Below are 18,118 nucleotides of genomic sequence, written 5' to 3'. Positions count from 1 at the left end.
AATTCATAGACTCTTCATCCCTGGCAATTGTTGGTAATTATTGGCTTAAATTGGGGAAATGTGTATTTATTTAAAAGTGTCTAGGAGGAGGACAGATGTGCCATATACCGAACAATCCTAGTGAGTAAAAATCCATGCAGGCTGGGACCGTAACACCCAGACGAAGGGGCACTGTCCACCTTATTTATTAGACCGTCATGAAGAGGCCAGAGTTAATTAAGTAGTACACACATCATTTTTCAAATACTGCGCTTATAAATTTTGTAAAGTAGACCTGTAATGTACCACTCTGGGCTCATGTTTCCCGGTCCCAGATGTTTATTTACGTATATACACGTTTTTAGACAAAATCAAAGTGCATTCATCACAAATTAGAATAAACTTAACGTTGCTTCTGTAGTAGCAAATTTTATTTGCAGTAGGAATTAGTCAAAAACTACATTATAATCTTATTTTGCTGATTTCTTTGAAAGAAATCATTGTCTTGAGAAAAATATTAAAAGGCTATGCCCATTCAATTTTTGGTTTTACAATATAGGTTCTTAGGCTAGTTAATTTACTGTAGTTGTCCAAATGTACGTGTGATTAAAACTTATTTTTTAATTTTTATTAGATTTATAGCAATTTATTTTTATTTTTTTAGAAAATATTTTCATACATAGGAATAAAAAAAAAAAAAAAACATGTGCATACTGACCTCGGAGCTCATCAAACACTTGCATTTTGCTGTGGCCGCTGCTGCTACTTTAAGAAATAACACCTCTCTGTAAAAGTCAAGCCCTCCAGGTGTGCCTCCTGAATACAGTGCCCACCCCCCCTCCCCACCCCCGCCTGAGGATCAGCATTACCTTGAATTTGGTGTTTATCATCCACATCCACATCTTAAGCTTAACTGTAGTACGTGTCCGTAACCGGGCACTGCCTTACTCTGCCTTTTGTCAGACTGTAAAATAACTGTCACTTCCATGAACCCTTTAAAAGCTCCCCCTGGCATGCCCGCCGATACCATGAAGTGGAGCCGGGCATACCCAGGAGCCTCACTGTGCAGACTCCTAGGAGCTCACCGGGAAAATGAGGCAGCAGGGTTAGGGTGTGAGCAGCACCGTGTGAGCAGTGCCTGTGGCGGAGGAGGTCACGGGTCCGGTCACAGGGTGTCCTAGTCAGAGGCTAGCTGTGGGTCAGAGGGGGGAAAAGCAGGCTTCTGTTTGGTGGCGAGGGCTCCTGGGTAGGCCTGGCTCCTGTCCCCGTGGGCAGGTGGTTGATGGGGTGTCCCTCCACGGCTTCTTGCATCACGTGGGGAGGGTAAACATTTGTGCAGAGGAGCAGGTGATAACGAGACTGTCTTTAACCTCTCTTTCTTCTGTATTCGGTGTTGGTGAGGCTCGGGGTCCCTCCCCGGGCTCGCCGCTGACCCCTGTGCTGAGCGTGGTCAGCTCTTGTTAGCTTCCAGTTGCGCGCGTCTGGCTGGTCCCCTCGCACTGTCACTCATGACACGCACCGCTTTGTATCGGAGGGTGTCACGGAGCAGTGTCAGCATGAGTGGGAGGATGTGCCATGGGCCATGTGGTCCCCAAGCTGGTGGAAGACTCGGGCGGTCGTCCTGCAGATTCATACGTCCGGGGGTGGTTGGGTGTCCGTTTGGGTGGCGGGTGCGACAGGCCCTCCTGACCAGCAGCTCAGCCCGGCTCCTGCCCTGAAGCATCCGCACCCTGAGCCTCCCCCGCCAGAGCCCCAGGCTCATCGGGGGATTTCTCTCTGCCATTTTGGGGTGACGTCTCCCTAACTTTCAGGGCTGTTCACGTCAGAGTGTGTGATCGGACACTGAGTTGGGTTCTCCGGCGGCCTGCGTCCCGGGAATCGGGGAGCCCTGCTCGGACAGCAGACGGACTCGTGGGGGCAGACGTGCTGCCTGGAGGAAGATGTTAATTTCTTTATGTTTGTTTTGTTAATTGTTCTGGTTAACACAGAATAATGAAGGTGCATTTTCAAGTTTGGAGATTTGGAATTCATCAAATTCCAAGAGTCTCATTAATGATCCCTGTGGACTAAAAAAAATACATATTTTTATATTACCACTGGGAGCTTCCAATCTTATTTTACAGATAAAAAGCTCAAGTTCCAACTTGCCTGTGCATTACAATGTGGCGAAAGGAGGAATGAGGGCTGTTTCGTAGCCTCTAACTGAACATTATTAATTAAAGAGAAAAGTGAGCCCTACCCTGTAGCTAAAATCCATGACAAGGAATTGGTATCTCCCGATTCCTCTTAGCCCAAACAGACAGACTCAGTCTTACATTTTTCTGCAACTTCCTGCTTGTTGCTTTTTCTTCTGTTGCCTCAATCCAGGCATCTGCCATCCTTCAGGAAAAACGTGCACAGTGCATGGCACATAGTAGGTGTTCAGTAAATGTCGGCTCTTTTCCTCCTCAAAGCGGCCTGTCTCCTAATGAGCACACGTGCTCTTTGAAGTGCCACATCTGAGTTTATAGCATGGGGACTTCTCTCTCACACACCCCATGACACTGCCCCCTTTTAATATTAAAAAAAAAAAAAATCTGCCACTCTGTCTCACACCCCTTTGAAACTGGATTTCATTAGCTCTTCACTGCAGCACCGGACACCACGAAGTCTGTTCATTTCATATATCATCTCAGATTTGAAAAGCACATGAAAATATTTCTCCATTTTCAATATTGCGTGAGTAATGTTCCCATTGAAAAGTAATGGAGTGAAGTTGTCACTTGTCAGCACAGTTATTAAGGAGGACGAGTTTCAGATCTTTCTCTCATAATAAAATAAATCTGTCAGAAAATCATTGTGCTCACACTTTCTCATGCCATCCGGAGATGAGACCGAGCCGGGGTGCTCCTCCTTCCGCTTCCCGGAGTGGCCGTGCGCTGGACCCGCTCCCGGGCGGTCCACACGGCGTCCGAGGCCGTCCTGCGCGCTGGGCAGACGAAGCTTCTCCTTCTACCCCGAGTTTCGTTGAAAAAGAGATTTTCAACTTTTTTTTCCCTTTGTTCTTTTCTGTGGCATGGTATGCTAGTTTGACTCGGAATGTGCTGCTTTTTAACCACCCAGAAGCAATTAAAAAAAATAAAAAACCAAAACCGTTAACGGCACCTTGATACGAATGAAGGGTACGCTGTTAAATTGTTCAGCTCCGCCGTTAATAGAATTTAAAAATCCTTCAGACGTTAAGCCAGCATATGCACTTCTGTGATAGGTTTCCCCTACAAGCCGCAAGGAGGCCTCTTGTCCTCGGCTGGGTTAACGGCAGCCTGAGACTCTGCTTTCCTGTTGGGCGTTACTTTCCTATACGGTCCATTGGTTCCTAGTGATTGAATTTTGAGCTCTTTAAAAAAGAATTAAAAGATAATTTTGCGGAGGAAAAGTAGGGGGAAAAGTTTAGAAAATTCTCCGTAAACGATGGGCCAGTGGAAACCAAGTACCTAATAGCTTGCGCCTCGGGTGCGCCCGAGCACCTGCCCACCTCGCCCGTGGCCTCTCCGTACGGATTCGCAGAAGCTGTCCGGGGAAGGGCAGGCCTGCAGATCTGCGAGCCGCAGCCCTTACCCAAATGCTAACTTTATTTTTGCTTTGCAGTCTCGGAAAGGGAGTGACCCAGACAAAGAGAAGAAAGGCCTGGAAAGCCGAGCGGACAGCATCGGGAGCGGTCGAGCCATCCCAATTAAACAGGTACGCTGCTTCCCCCTTTTCTCCCCTTCCTGGAGCTGGAGACACACCTCGGTCTCTCCTTGCTATGATGCTGGCTCGCGCGCCAAGGTTTGTTTGATGTGTTCTGTTGATGAATGTAGAAGTCACTCACTTGACATCAATTAGAAGAGGTTCCTGTGTGTATTAAAATAGGATCATTAGAATAAGAAGAGGGAAAAATGTGACAACAGATCTAATGAAGTGCAGTCTGCCCGCTGCATATGGAGTGTGTTTCGAGGCTGAGCTGGCTTCAAAGGCTGCCTTTGTAGCTCGGCTTTGATTGGGCCGCTGGCCGCCAGTCGACAGGGGTAAATCAGATCGCCGTACAAGAGCCCCTTGTGATCACAGGAATAGCCCGATGTGGCCCTAATTTGCTCTCGCAGACGGACATCTGAACACTGTTTCAGGCTGGTTTGTAACAACGAGGCAATTAGTTGTGATAATCATAGCCGGTGTGTCAGCTGCGCGCTCTTGTTTGTAATTTGCTAATGAAGGAATTGTAACTTTGATTAGGTTCAGTTTCATTTAGACCTTATTATATAAAGGAACATTTACAGCTGTAATGTGGGGCCTTAATTAAACTTCCTCATTACACAACAGGACTTGAATTCAAGCATTTGTTTTGGCCTATGTTGCTAGCCTGGAATAGGTTTTCATTAGCCCAGAAACCGGGTACCAAATTACTTTATGTCTCAAGTAAAATGGGAAACCACGTGATGTATTTTGCTATTATAGTTCCAAGGAAAATAAAAATAAAGACTTCGACCCAGCACTGTGGCTCTTGGAAATAGCATCTTTTACTTTGTGAAAGAAGTCCAATTGATTTAGAGTGCATTCTGCTCGAGAGGAAAAAAAAATAAAATAAAATCTGTGGGCAGGATAATAGCTCTGCTTCTTGAGAACATGGCTGTGACCAATTTGTCCCTCTGGGTGATTGCTCTTTGCCAGCTTCCACTGCGGGCACCTAGACGGTTTTCCATGAACTCGGGTTGGCACTGGCCGCCCTTACAAAGGGCTGGAGTCTGTGCACAAATATAACTTCGGCCGTCTGAAGCCAGCAGGAATGCAGTGTTAGCCAGGGGCCTGGCGGTTTCAGCGAGGACGTGTGGGAACAGGTTGGAGAGGGCCATGGCGTCTTGGATGAGTCCGGAGCAGGGACTCCAGAAACGTTTGGATCCCGGGCCACACATGTGTGGACTAGCTCAGGGCACCGTCGGGAGAAATCCTCGTCCCTCCTCTTTGCTGGTGGGTGACATCTTCCCTCTAAAGTGGTTTTGTTACTGTCCAAGTCCATGCACGTAGTTACTTATTATTTTCTTTGTCTGCCTTTATTTATACACCAAACCATCCACCGAAGGTGATTTTAATGGGTGGTTTTTCTGTAGAGGCTGTTTCGACTAGAATCATGAAAATCATTTGACTCCTTTTCTCTCATTTAAAACACTGGTCCGGGGACATTTCCTTTTAGGAATATTAAAACTTAATTCTAGACTGTCCTTAATTCAAGCTTATTGTCAATTGGGGGAGGGGGGTTGCCGCCCTCCACCCGGGCTGGGCAGGCCCCTGGTGTAATTGGAACCTTCACTCAATTTGTACCCTGCTCATCTGCAGAGGGGGCCCCGCTTTGCAGGCTAGGTTTTCAATATGTGTGCCGATTGGAGTTGACCATCAAGCGTAAAATGAGTATTATCCAGTCTTTGGAAGCCTTTCAATTGTGAATGTTCAAAATAATCTCGTCGAAATCTAAATTATGGTCTGATTTCTCGATGAATCGTGGTAGAGGAGCAAACATGGCTCCTTGTCCCTCGAAGCTCCTTGTCCCCCACGGGCAGCCACGGGCAGACTCCTTCCCAGAAGTGCACACCTGTCGGATCAGAGTCCCCTGTGGCAGGACCATGTAGGCCTCGGACTCCTCATCTGTGAAATGGGCCCTGCGTGATCATCAGAGCCCCTTGAAATGCCGGGATGTGAAGATGCCAGAGAGAATTTTTTTAAATTCCAGCAAAACTGGATTTCCCAATTAGTCATGCTCAGGGCACGTTTGTTGGAGCCTTTCTGTGGGTTGCAGGGATTGATGTGGGCTTTTACAGATGGTCGTACAGATTTATCTCGCACGCCCGCGTGTGCCGTGTTTATAAGGGATCCGAGATCATTAGAGACAGTCTGAGTTCCTAACCCTCCCCGCATGGTGACTCCAGGCAGCAGAGACGAGGAGCAGGGCCGCAGAGGAAGGAACCCATGGCTGGCACGTCCTCGATGCTCGCTGCTGTTGAGGAAACATATTTTCATATAGCGTCCCCTTGAACTCTCCACACCGCCATAGGTAAGGTGGCAGTTTTATCCTTGCTTTGCATGAAACCCAGGCAAGGTGAGCAGTCCAGACCAGGCCGTTTAGGATGCAATGGGGCCAGGATCCGAACCTCAGCCCCTTGCCCCAGCGCCTGCACTCTCTCCATGGCCTGTTGGGGAGAAGCCTTCAGAAAGCTTAGAAGGCAAGTTACGTGTTGCAAATTAAACACGTGGGCCCTGACCTCAGACGAGTACCCTCTGCCTGTGTAGAAGAAACTGCCACGACGGCCAGCCACAGCACGTTTCTCCGGGGACCACGCAGCTGCCCTCCTGTGCCCCAGCGTGGGAGGGCTCGCTTCTGCCCGCCGTGGTTTCCCTTGCCACGCGCCCTTCTGCCCGGCACGGAGCCCCGGCTCTTCACACACAGGCTCTTCCACGTTCAAGGCTTGCTCTGCGCCTGGGAGCCCCATGCCCCGGCTCATGGGTGCGTTGCCTGGTGGCAGAGAAAGCGTCCTGGAACCCCTGCGACCTTCCTGGGGCTGGTGCTGGGTTTTGGACCAGCCAGTGTTTTTGATCATTGCAGACTCTTCCCTCCTCTTCCTCACAGGAATCTCGTAGCAGCTGGTTTAGGACACAGGCCCGGCGGTCTTCAACATGCTCCACGGCCAGACTCGTGTTTGTACAGATTGTGTTCTGGTGGATCATCTTAACCATGTTTTTGCTCACGTTTTGCAGCTGCTTCATTTTGAGAGCAGAGTTCTCTTCTGCCAGCGTGGGAACCAGCTGGATCACGATAGGCAAGGATTTCATCTCTTCCCTTTCTCCCCAGTTAAAAATCCCTCATCAAGAATATCATGGATTTTCTGCAAAACCACTTCATTTTTTTTTTTTTTTTTTGAGGACCGGAGCCCACCTCTCCTTTTTTTTTTTGTCCTTTCGGGGCCTTCGAGGAGAACTGGTTCAGAGAATTCTATTTTTCCTTTTCTTTCTTTTTTTTTTCTTTTTTTTTTTCTTTTACTAATAAGACAAGGTCTGTTCGAATAAAAATTAAAAAGCAAAGCAAGGAAAAAAAAAAAAAAGCCAGCGGCCCGGCTCAGCGGCGAGTGGGCTTGTCACGTATTAATTTTTCATTGCTGTGGAGAGTTGTACATACATAATCACTTGATTGCAGTGGGAGTTAGGGAGCTCCTATGGTGTCATTTGCATAAATCTTGTTAAGTCAATGGCAGTTAATGAAGTACAAATGAGCCCGGAGAAGGTGACATGCAAATCGTGGGTGGCAGATGGGAGGTCTGTTTGGGGGACGGCAGCTGTGTGCTCTCCTTTCTTTCTTTCCCTTTGGCATTTTTTAATCTCTATATTATGGTACAGATACACAGCCCCAGCCCTGGCCTCTCCCCTTCCCGGCCGCCTCCGCCTCCGCCTCCGCCTCCCGCCGCCGCGCTCGCCCCGCAGACGCCGACCCGGTGGCCTCACCTCGCCTCCCGCCTCGTGACCTACGCCAGGGTGTTTCTGAATCTTTAAGATCCCGGTCGGCTGGCCTCCCTCGTCGTGCGCACACAGTTGAAAATCCAGGTTGTCCTCGGCGGGACGGACACGCGAGCACCTCACTGGCGTGTGTCGTCTCTGGCCAGGCTCCAAGGAATGAAGAAGAGTAAAAAAAAAAAAAAACCGTCTTTGCTCCATGTATTGCCTCTGCGTGGGAGGCTGGTCGTCCCCCTTGAGACTGGCCACCAGCGTTCGTCCGGCCTTACCGCCCTTCCCACGTGTGCCGTGGGCCCGGAGGCGGCGGGCGTCTGGTGCTGGTGAGGACAGAAGGTTCTGGAAGTGGACGGCACCCCCGCGAGTCGGGCTGCGGCAGGGACCCCTTGCCTTCACGGCGGCCCCTTGGGCCTGTGGCGGTCATCAGTGGGGGCCCTTGCCTGCCCGTTTGTGTACGAAAGCTCCAGGTGCCAGCAGGCCTCACCGTGAACTTTTAGAGAGATTCATAGGCAAAACACGGCATCTGCTTCCTGAAGGCTTTTTTTTTTTTAAATCCATTTCATCAACTGGGTGGTATTTTGAGAGAAACTAGCTCTGTGGACAGTGACGAGAGGCAGGCAGAGAGGCGTGTGTGGGCCACCTGTGCATGGTGGCCGCTGCGGGGCCACTCAGGAGTCACCGGGCCATTGGTTCTCGTGTGCGCATCTGGCTGAGCACTTTCTGTTCCACGGGCTTGCGAGGTTACCGCCGAGGCCGAGGTCCACACACGTAGGCTGGGATGGATGCCCCACAGATACACCAGGGCCGTGACGTGCCCTCAGAACACCTGTCTCTAAGCCTTAATTTTGACCTCGAACCTGGATGTCATGGTCCCCTCTGGAGGGGACAGTCAGGGAGAGCAGATACTTCCCAACAGCCACCTGAAGCCACCAGAAAACCCTTCCCAAGCCCTCAGCCGAAGGGCCGACCCACGTGGAACTTTCCGGTAGCACTCTACCGTCAGGCCCAGGAACTGTTTGAAGTGGTGCGTGGTTTTGATTCTCAGCTGAGTAGAAAGAAGCAGTTGTCGATTAAGTGAAAGACACCCCTGGAGTTAATCCCCTCGGCCAGCCTACCGTAGGCCCTGACCCGTGCTGTCTGGTACCTGGGATCAGCCTGGGGTGGGGGTGGATGGTGTGGCGCCAGCGGAACAAAAACTACCTCATGACGCTAACTTTAGCATCTCCAAGTTTGACTCCGGTCACAGTTGGTCAGCTTCCAGCCAGTGCTTTTGCAGAGGAAAAAAAAATTGAAGTCCGGTCTGCAATTTTGGGGGGGATTTGGAAGAGAGAGAGGAGCACTGTGTTCTTCTTCCCAGGAGCACAGCCCCACACCGCCCCCCGGCAGCGTCTGCGAGGTGTCAGCCCCATGGCTCATGTCTGTCAGGCCTGACCACAGAGGAGCCAAGGTGAGCCAAAGGCGCCCTGAGAGTACGCTGTTCACCCATGTGGCAAATCAGCTCTGCCCGGGCATCGGGGGCCCATTTAGTTCCCCAGAAGCAGATAATTTACTGACGTGGACCCCAGTGCCCTGAAAGCTAATTTACCTCACTTGGGTGAACGACTCCCTGAGAGGATTGCATCTGGCCTAGTTCACGACAGACTTAGCCAATTACGATTATTAATTTAATGGGTCAGGTGGGTGCATCACAGGCTTTTAATTTGACTCCTCAAATATCATACTGTCGTTGGAAAAACAATTCAGAGTATCTGGGTGCCTGGGTAGGAATTGACAGTTGTCCGGCTTGGACTGAGTAGGACACACACACACCACCCCCCCCACCGCCCCGGGACCCCAACTTTGGCAGCGTAGGTGGACGATGGTACGGTCTAAACAAAGTGCGTGAAGAAATTGCACTAACCAAAATACAGAATCTGTCATTTAAATATAAATCTGCGAAGCAATTTAAAATGCTACTTCCCTTGGTGGCGTGGGCTGCAGGAGGGTGATACAAAGCCATGTGCGCTCAGGCGCTTTGTACACTATAAACTGCCATGCAGACATAATGTTCTTTCCAATAAGACTCAATGTGTCCTCTGTGTATCCATAATCCAGGAGCTGGGATAATATCTGACTAAGTGATTCATTTCAGCAAAACATTGTTTATTTTCTTTAAAAGTTCAACAGTGATGGTGAAGCCCAATTCCCCACGAGCTCAGCGACACAAGCTCACTCGAAAATAGAGGAAGATTCCCCAAAGCTAACGCGGGCCTGAAATCAGTTTATTTGTGTCTGGTTGAATCAATAGGGTATTTGTTCCAGGCATTATTTCTTAGCAGACGCAGTCAGCTTGTAGCAGTCGCGTGCTCCCTTGTGTAGACGTGCGCTGGGCACCCCGCCAGCAGCGCAGGGAAACGGGAGACGACGGTGAGCCAGGCTGGGCTCAGACGCACGGGGGAGACCCTACCCCGTGACCACCGGGCCTAGTGGATGAGTGTGGTGATGGAGGTTTGGGGTGGGGGGGAGCCTGAGGAGCTGAGGATCGGTGGATTCTACGATGCAGGAAAGATGTGGGGGGTGAGGAGGGAGAGGGAAGTGGAGGTTGGGGACAGGAGGAGGCAGTGGGGGACAGAATGAGCAGCCAAGCAGGAAGGAGGAGTGCAAGGAGCCTGAAGGCTGGGGTGCCCCGTGATCAAAGGCCCCGGCTGACTTTGGGAGGGGTGTTGGCTTCCCCGTGTCGTCTTGGGGGGCGTTGGGCTGTGTCTCCACAAAGTGGCAGCAAAGGGGTGTGAGACTTAGGACCATACAGAGCTCAGGGCTCCGGGCCCTGCCAGCCCCGGGGACAGCGCCTGTCGGCAGTGGCGCCAAGCACCAGAGCAGCCCTGCCTGTGTAGAGCGACTCGCCACCGTGCTCCCTAATCCGAGGGTTTCCTCCTCCTGCCGCTTTATCCCCTCGGGTGTATGATGACGGGTAGTTCTACCCCATCAGAGTGTTAGCAGTCGCCAACACTCACTATTTCTGAGCACCGGAGACTGTCTCCTTTCGAGAGATGAAGGAAGTTTCAAGAAAAAAGTAACCTGACCGGCGTCACACGGTGTGTCAGGCTGCGGGGGCTGCCGTCCCGAACAAAGTACCACTGCCGAGGGCCTTCGGCAACGGGTGCCAAATCCTAGGGACTGGAAGCCCAGGGTCGGGGCGCTAGCAGGATCGGTTTCCGGTGAGGACGCCTGCCTTGTGTGTGGCTGCCTTCCCCCCGTGTCCTCACATGGCCTCTCCTGGTGTGTCTTCCTCCCCTACTGAGGCCACTGGTCACCCAGGAGATGAGGAGATGGGCCCCTCCTCAGGACCCCAGTTAGCATCCCTTACCTCTGAGGGCTGTCTCCAAGGACGGTCACACCGGGAGTTAGAGCTCCAGCATCTGGATTTGGGGGGCACAGAATTCAGCCCATAACATGGGACTAATTAATAGCAGATCTGGGGCAGGAGCTCAGGGGCATGTGACCCCAAGGGCCACCTGCAGCCGTCTCCCCTATAATATCCTTCTGCCTCGGGCCTTCCTAATATTTCAAGGTAAGGCCGCCGTGTTCCTGCCCGTACGTTTGAGAATCGGAAGAACCTACTTGTTGCGGCTCCATGTACTGGATAAGAAACGCACAGTGGTCAGAATGTTCTGATTTGAGGGTCTTAGCCCATATCCTCCTGAGTTGTAGTAAAGTGAGAATTTTGAAGTTAAGACTCGGGCAACACATCGTTTCACGAAGCATGTAGCTCCCTCTCTGTGCGGAGCGTTTTATAACTGTTATGGCAGCGGAGACCCTTCAGATCGGTTTTAAAAAGAGAAGCTGAAATAATCCGTGATTTCAGTGGGTCCTTTCCCACGCAGGTGCGGCTCCTCAGGATCGTGGGCGAATGTCAGGCCTGCAGCTGGGAAAGGCCAGGAAAAGCATGTTTATTCAGCACGTCCCTGCAGTTCTGGGGTTAATCTGACACACAGCTCCTGGCCTTCCAAACCCCCCCCCCCCCAAATCAATTGTGTCCACAAGTTTAGCTACCCTGTCACTGTGCTAAAAAGCCACAGCTCTGCGTGTTTTATCCCGGGTAGAAGAGAAGAGGCCCAGAGAACACCTGTCATGACTGAACGGAAGGTGTGGTGGGAGCAGAGATCTCCCCGTGAAGGTGACCAGTGGCAGCTGTAAACCCGTCACCGCCGTCCACACGTTGCAGATACTGCCTGGAAACAGGTCTTCCGAGGTGCCTGGGAAAACCCTAGCATCCCAGTCTAATTTCATTTCTGCTGCTTTGAGCAGTTCCTGTTGGAGGACTCGGTTTCTCCACACGTGGGAACACAGAACGTAGACTAGGACTTCTCCCAAGCTGGCTTTTGTCCTTTGTGAATAGAGAGTTTAGAAAACAAGTGAGCTCCTCCTCCCGGCAGGAAGAATCACCCTGGCCGTCCGAAGTTCACGTTTGGTATAAAAGCAACAACAGTGGAATTCTGTGGGGCTTTTGGCTGCTGGACTGGACACTTTTCCAGGGGCCTTACCCGCCAGTGCATCGTGTGTCCCCGGGGGTCCGTGGCCCCTGTGTGTGCTCCTGGCCCACAGCGCGCTCGTACTTGGTGCTTGCTCCAGAGCTGGAGAGGGTGACCTTGTGAGTCTTCCCAGTCCCTGTCTCAGGAGAGACCTCACACTGAGGTGCTTTGCTTTTTTTTTTTTTTTTTTTTTTAAGGTTTTGTTTATTTGTTAGAGCTGGGGGAGGGACAGAGGGACAAGCAGACTCCCCACTGAGCACGGATTCCAGCATGAGGCTGGATCCCAGAACCCTGGGATCATGACCTGAGCCAAAGGCAGCTGCTTAACCCACCGAGCCCCCCAGGCGCCCCCCAGACAGTGACGCTTTTATCAGATAGTTTTGTGTAGCAAAAACACCCTTTCCTTTCCTGCATCTCTCAAAGGAACTTCCTTCCAGCGGACTTCCTGATGGCCAGGTCTTCAAGCCGTTGGTATCAAAGCAGACAGCTGTAATTGAATATGTAGATATTTGGTGAAATAGTACAAAATGGGCATGGAAGGCTTTAGGCTTGGGAAATATATTCGTAGTTAGACACTGTTATAAAGTACCTAACCTCATAGGTACTTTATAACGTATATATAATATGTATGTGTTATATTTGGAGACACATTAAAAAAAAAAATACCAACACCTCAGGGCCTTCCCAAACCTTGACTTCCCCAGTTCAGGGAGACGTACAGCCTGCTGTCCTTACTGGCTCACTTTTCCACCTGCTTAAAACGTCCGCACAGTTAACCAGATGATGATTGTGTTAGATTTACCATAGCCGTGCTGGCCGTTTTCCTGAGCGTCTCTTGTGCATCGCTTACTGTTAGATGCTTCAATCCCACGACCTTATGTAATTCTCTGCCAAGCTCGGGCACACCTTCTGCCAACAGCAGATGGGAAATCCAAGGCTTAGGGAGGCTAAGTCCTACAGCAGATGAGGTTCCTGCACTAACCAATGTCAGAGCTGGGATTTAAATCCAAGAGTCCTGTAGAGTATGTTTCTAGAAAAGTCTTCCCTGCCCTATTCCCCCAATTTAATCCATGCTTACAATGACTATCTTTTCCAAACCAGATCAGAAATCAAGTACATGGTATTTTCCCCTCATGGGGGGCCGTCCTCAAATGCATGTGTCGTCTGGCACCCAGGCTGACTGGTACCCATGGGGTGGCGTGCCTCAGGACCCGGAGGCTGACCGGCCGGTCGGGGCTGGCTCTTGAGAGATTGTGACCTGATCCGGTCACTTGCGGCGTCTTCCCTTCCCTCGTTGAACACGCATGGCTCCTAGCCTTGGTTGGTATGGGTCCCTTTAATCTGTGCTCGTCACAATCTTCCTGTCTTTGGGCCCCAAGTCAGATGCCTTCTGTTCAGAAAAACTTACCTTGTCCTCAAGGAGATGTGTCTGTCTCCCTCCTCCCTCCCGCAACACTCCATCAGGACTTGGGATTTTGCTGCCATCTTGTCTGATGATCATCAGCATGTGCATCCTTCGTGCATCTGCCCCCCCCCCATGTGCTCACACGCTTCTGGAGGGGTGCTCGGCTCGCGGGCAGAGCTCCTCTCCTGCAGTGTCGAGCAGGGACACGAGTAGACCGAGCAGGTCACTAGTATAAAGTTTCATGTTTGCTGTCGAGAGTGTGTTCCATTGGAGAAGTTGCACTCAACGTTGTTAACATTTCTGGAAAATGGAATAAATTTTAATTCAGTGTTCTTTACACTTAATTTTGATTCATGTACATAGAGTGCTACATTTAGGTAAAACACGAGAGCTACAGTTGTTAACCTTCAAAGAATCAAACCATTATCAGTGACCAAAATCATTTGCAGAAATCGATTTCCTCGGAAACTGCTCTGCTACTTTTCAATATTCATACAGAAGAAATTCCGTTTAAGTAAATATCTTCATTATGTACCTTGTTTATAAAAATTTAAAGAGTAGACTGTTTTTATAATCACCTATTCTTCATTCTACATCAACCAGAGCCTTTGTGACTATAATTTGTGCTAAAAACAAGAATATGTTAATCTTCACAAAGTTATTCTGTGGAAAGAGGATTCATATTACTTTTAAAATATATTAAATTTTATGGAAATCTATAAATGTATCTGCTATACAGACATACTACTGCGGCTATAAGAAACCTGCAAGAGATGATTTGGAAATGAAAAACCACAGGAATCAAATAAACGTGGATGGATTTGCCCTTTCTTTGTGGATATCTAAAGTATTAGAAACTTAAAACAATGAGAAATCATTTTATACTTAGGATCATAACTAGCAAAGCCTGATCAAATCCTACTCTTAGCAAAAGTTAATTTAAAAAGAAAGTTTTAGAAGCAGATTGCCGTGTCCCCAAAAGTCGGCCTGGTCTTCTTGAAGAGTAATCTAGCAGTTCATAACCGACATTAAAAAAAATCTCTTCACTTTTTCGCCCATTAATCTCTCTGCTAGAAATTTATCCCAGAGGAATAATTCACCAAGAGAAAAGGAGAGAGAAGATCTTCAGTGTACAAAAATATTCATAGCAGAATTATTGATAATATCAAAATCCTAGGAACTGCTGTCCCAAACAAGCGAGGAATTAAATTAGTGATGGTTACTAAATCGTGCTAGGGTAGACAGCCTCTAGAACTTTCATTATGGAGACTGTTGAGAGGTGTGAAAAGGGGTCATAAAATATTAAATGAAAGCCTGAAACTGTATAATAATCACAACGTGAAAATAATTGTATATTTGGTTTAAGGTTGGGTGAGTAGGAACACAAGAAATGAGGTGGGGCATAAAGGAGAACTGTAATGTTTTTTACTCTTCGTTGTGAAATAATTTTGCAAAAGCTGCAGAAGCAGTGCAGAGTCCACACGCCCTGTGCCCAGGTCCGCCTGACGCCAGCGGTTCCAGGGCCACAGCGATCGCAGCCAGGACGGCGACAGCGGTGCCCCGAGCTCTGCCGCAAGCCTTGTTTCCACTCCATCCCCGGGTGCAGCCCAGGGTCCCTGTCTGCACGGGGTCGCTTGGTCCCCTCGGTCACCTGCACCCTCACGCTGCTCTGCAGTCTCTCTTACCTTCCGTGACCTTGATGCCGTGTCGGGAATGCCGCGGGAGTACTGGACAGCCCCCCTCACCATTGCCTGCCGCTTGGGGACCCCTTCAAGGTTACGCGTGTTGGGTTGGAGAACCACAGGGTGTTCAGTGCCTCGGTGCCCTCCACAGGGGGCATGTGAAAGCCACTGTCACGGTCACCGTGGCCATTTGGTGAAAGTAGGGTCTGCTAGATTTCCCTGGTGGAAGGGATTATTTTTCCCTCTGGCGACCATGAATGGATGGATATCTTGGGGAAATACTTAGAGACCATGCTGGTGGTCTGTAAAAATATTTTTAATGATGTAAGTTGTATTCAGTAAGTAGGTCTTAAAAGATGACGACAGTTTCCTTCTGATAAATGCACATTGTCTTGGATAAAATGCCCTGGGTGCCGCACAGTTGCACGTACGTGTGTGTAAATAGAGCAAAGCTAAATTTCCCCTCCTTTATGCTGAGGGAGTTAGAAGTCTCGAATACCATGAAATGCCTCTTCTAACCAAGGAAATTGCAAGAGCAATAGTTATATATACTAGTACCTTTAAATACTTACTGGCCTGATCGTAGTAGTGCAATGCAAAAATATCTCACACCCTGAAGGGACAGCTAAGATTGTCCCAATGTTCTTCTTTCTTTCTTTTTTAAAATTTTTGTTTGAATTTAATTGACATAGAGTGTATCATTAGTTCCAGAGGTAGAGTGCAGTGATTCATCAGTTGCATGTAACACCCAATGCTCATCACATCACACGCCCTCCTTCATGCCTGTCACCCAATGACCCCATCCCCCTACCTACCTCCCTTCCAGCAGTTTCTTTCATTTTCAAATCTTCACTGCTCTTAGATGGTAAATTAATGGAAGTGCGTGCTTCTTTCCTCCCTCCTGTGTTGGAGGGAAGGGGCAAGTGAGGACAATTTTGAAAGTTGGTGGGCCTTTGAGGAGGGGTAGGAGGAACCCTGGGATGAGGAGGAGCTGTGAGCATTGGGAGTGAGTGGATCTGGTGAGAATGGAGAAGCAGTTTGCAAACTCAATAGGAACCGGAGGCCGTGGGCCTCGAAGGGTGGGCACGTGGTAGGTTCTCCGCAGATCTCAGGAGCGATTAATGCTTCGAGCGCCCAGCACTTCTGTGGTTCAGGTGCCATGTCAGGTTGGTGTAAAGCAGGAAAGAAGCTTCACAAAGGTTCTCCTGCAAAGCAAGATCTCTTAGGTTTAGTCTCAGATCTTTTTTTAAAAGATTTTATTTATTTATTTATTCATGAGAGGGACGGAGAGAGAGGCAGAGACATAGGCAGAGGGAGAAGCAGGCTCCCTGCCGGGACCCTGATGACAGACTCAATCCCAAGACCCTGGGATCAGGGCCTAAGCCAAAGGCAGACCTGCGCTCAACCACTGAGCCTCCCAGGTTGCCCACAGATTTTTTTTCTTTTTTTTTGGCGTGGAAATTGAAGTTCTACTTGAGATTTCACATATTTTTGTTAAGTAATTTATCTTAGAGAATGAAGACTTGGTCACTCGCGTACATATGTACATAATATTATGTACATAAATATACACGTATATTTATGTGATGTATTAATACATACAAATTCCATGTGTTAAGCATAAGAAGTTTTTGTTTTCTTTTTTCTCTCCAAGTGTCCCATTTTTTGCCCAAATAAACACAGGCTCTGCTGGGGCTCATACTGGACTTAGCATAATAAACGTGCTGTTTCTAAAGCTGGAGGAGGCCCCCCTTTTACACGTTACGGAAACTGAATCCTGAGAAGGTTACATGACTTGCCCAGGGTAACCCCTACTTACGTGAAACGATCCAGGTCCCATCCTTTCAGATGCTTGCGCCATTGCTCCTTCCACTATTAACACCAACATCCTGGGCATTTCCTTCTTCCTTAGGCTTAAAAAAATATAGAGAAATAAATAATGTTTGCACACATCTTGACTGTATTGTGACTGGCCATTTCGTTCTCAGTGGGGCCCTTCTGCTCCATACTGTTTGATCCATCTATTGTAAAAATGAGGAGGAGAATAAGTAAAAAGTACTGCATTTGGAAGGATCTGGTTCCTAAGGGTGGACAAATCACCGTGGGGGGATTTCTTTATCCAGCATCCTCCCTGGGGCCCCAGCCGCCCCCCGAGACGCTGTGGTGCTACTCCCTGCGCCTTATAGATAAGAAACTGAGGCTCAAGTGCAGGATTTCCCAAAGCCAGGAAGAGGCAAAGGCAGGATTCAAACCCTCGTCCTGTGCCTCTTTCCAAAACACGCCGTCTTCGCATTTAATGGCCTCGTGGACTGCCGAGCTCCCAGCGTGCCCTCCTGGGTTGTACTAAAAAAAAAGCCAGGCACAGGGCGACAGCCAGGCGCCCAGGGGCCTTCGGTTGGTGGCACCCGCGCTCCACGGTACAGCCAGGCCTCCCGCGAGAGCGCCTTCCCTGGTCTCAGGGAGCCTCTAAGTGTATTCCACAGCGGTTGTTTGTAATTGGAGTATCTGGAATTCACTGTGGTTTTAATTAGTTGATTACTAGTTCTTTAAAATGTACTGTACTCACTGTGGGTCTCGCAAATTGGTAACTGGTAGCTACCAGGATAATTAAATATTTCAGAGCACTTGGCTACAGTAGCATTGAACTGTGAAGAAATAATGTCGTAGAGCCAATCAAAAAGAGATCCTTGTAAACTCATTTACGGCGGCAGTGTGTGTTAGGACCATCACAGAGATGCTTATTGCAGGAGAAATTAAAGACACAATTTTGTGCTAAGAGGCAATATAGAAATTAGTTCCTGAATTACTTGTTAATTGATTTGGTAATTCCCTTGGGTCTGCCTTTCTTTTTTTTTCTTTCTCCCCCCTTTCTGTTGCTGCATCCAGTTAACAGTGACTGTTCCCAGAGCAATGAAAATATTTTTCACACTTGGATTAGATACATCCTTACATCAGACCGCTCACATTCATATTTGCAGAACCAAAAAAAAAAAAGAAAGAAAAGAAAAAAATACCTGCCTTAACTACAACCA

General features: G+C 48.9%; 1 protein-coding gene across 6 annotated transcripts in view; it reads left to right on the top strand.

The window, feature by feature from the left end:
- The window catches only part of AGAP1 (ArfGAP with GTPase domain, ankyrin repeat and PH domain 1), a 533,866-nt gene that overhangs the window by 262,090 nt on the left and 253,658 nt on the right, over positions 1-18,118 (top strand). For all 6 annotated transcript variants that reach the window (XM_055346220.1, XM_055346218.1, XM_055346217.1 and 3 more), the window contains exon 9: positions 3,607-3,699. In XM_055346220.1, the coding sequence (XP_055202195.1) occupies positions 3,607-3,699 (93 nt within the window). The remainder of the gene's footprint in view (positions 1-3,606; positions 3,700-18,118) is intronic.

Source organism: Nyctereutes procyonoides, unplaced genomic scaffold, assembly GCF_905146905.1.
Source record: "Nyctereutes procyonoides isolate TBG_1078 unplaced genomic scaffold, NYPRO_anot_genome, whole genome shotgun sequence".
NCBI classification, from domain to species: Eukaryota; Metazoa; Chordata; class Mammalia; order Carnivora; family Canidae; genus Nyctereutes; species Nyctereutes procyonoides.
The sequence above is the reverse complement of the archived record's forward strand: the minus strand, read 5'-3'. Positions and strand labels throughout refer to the sequence as shown.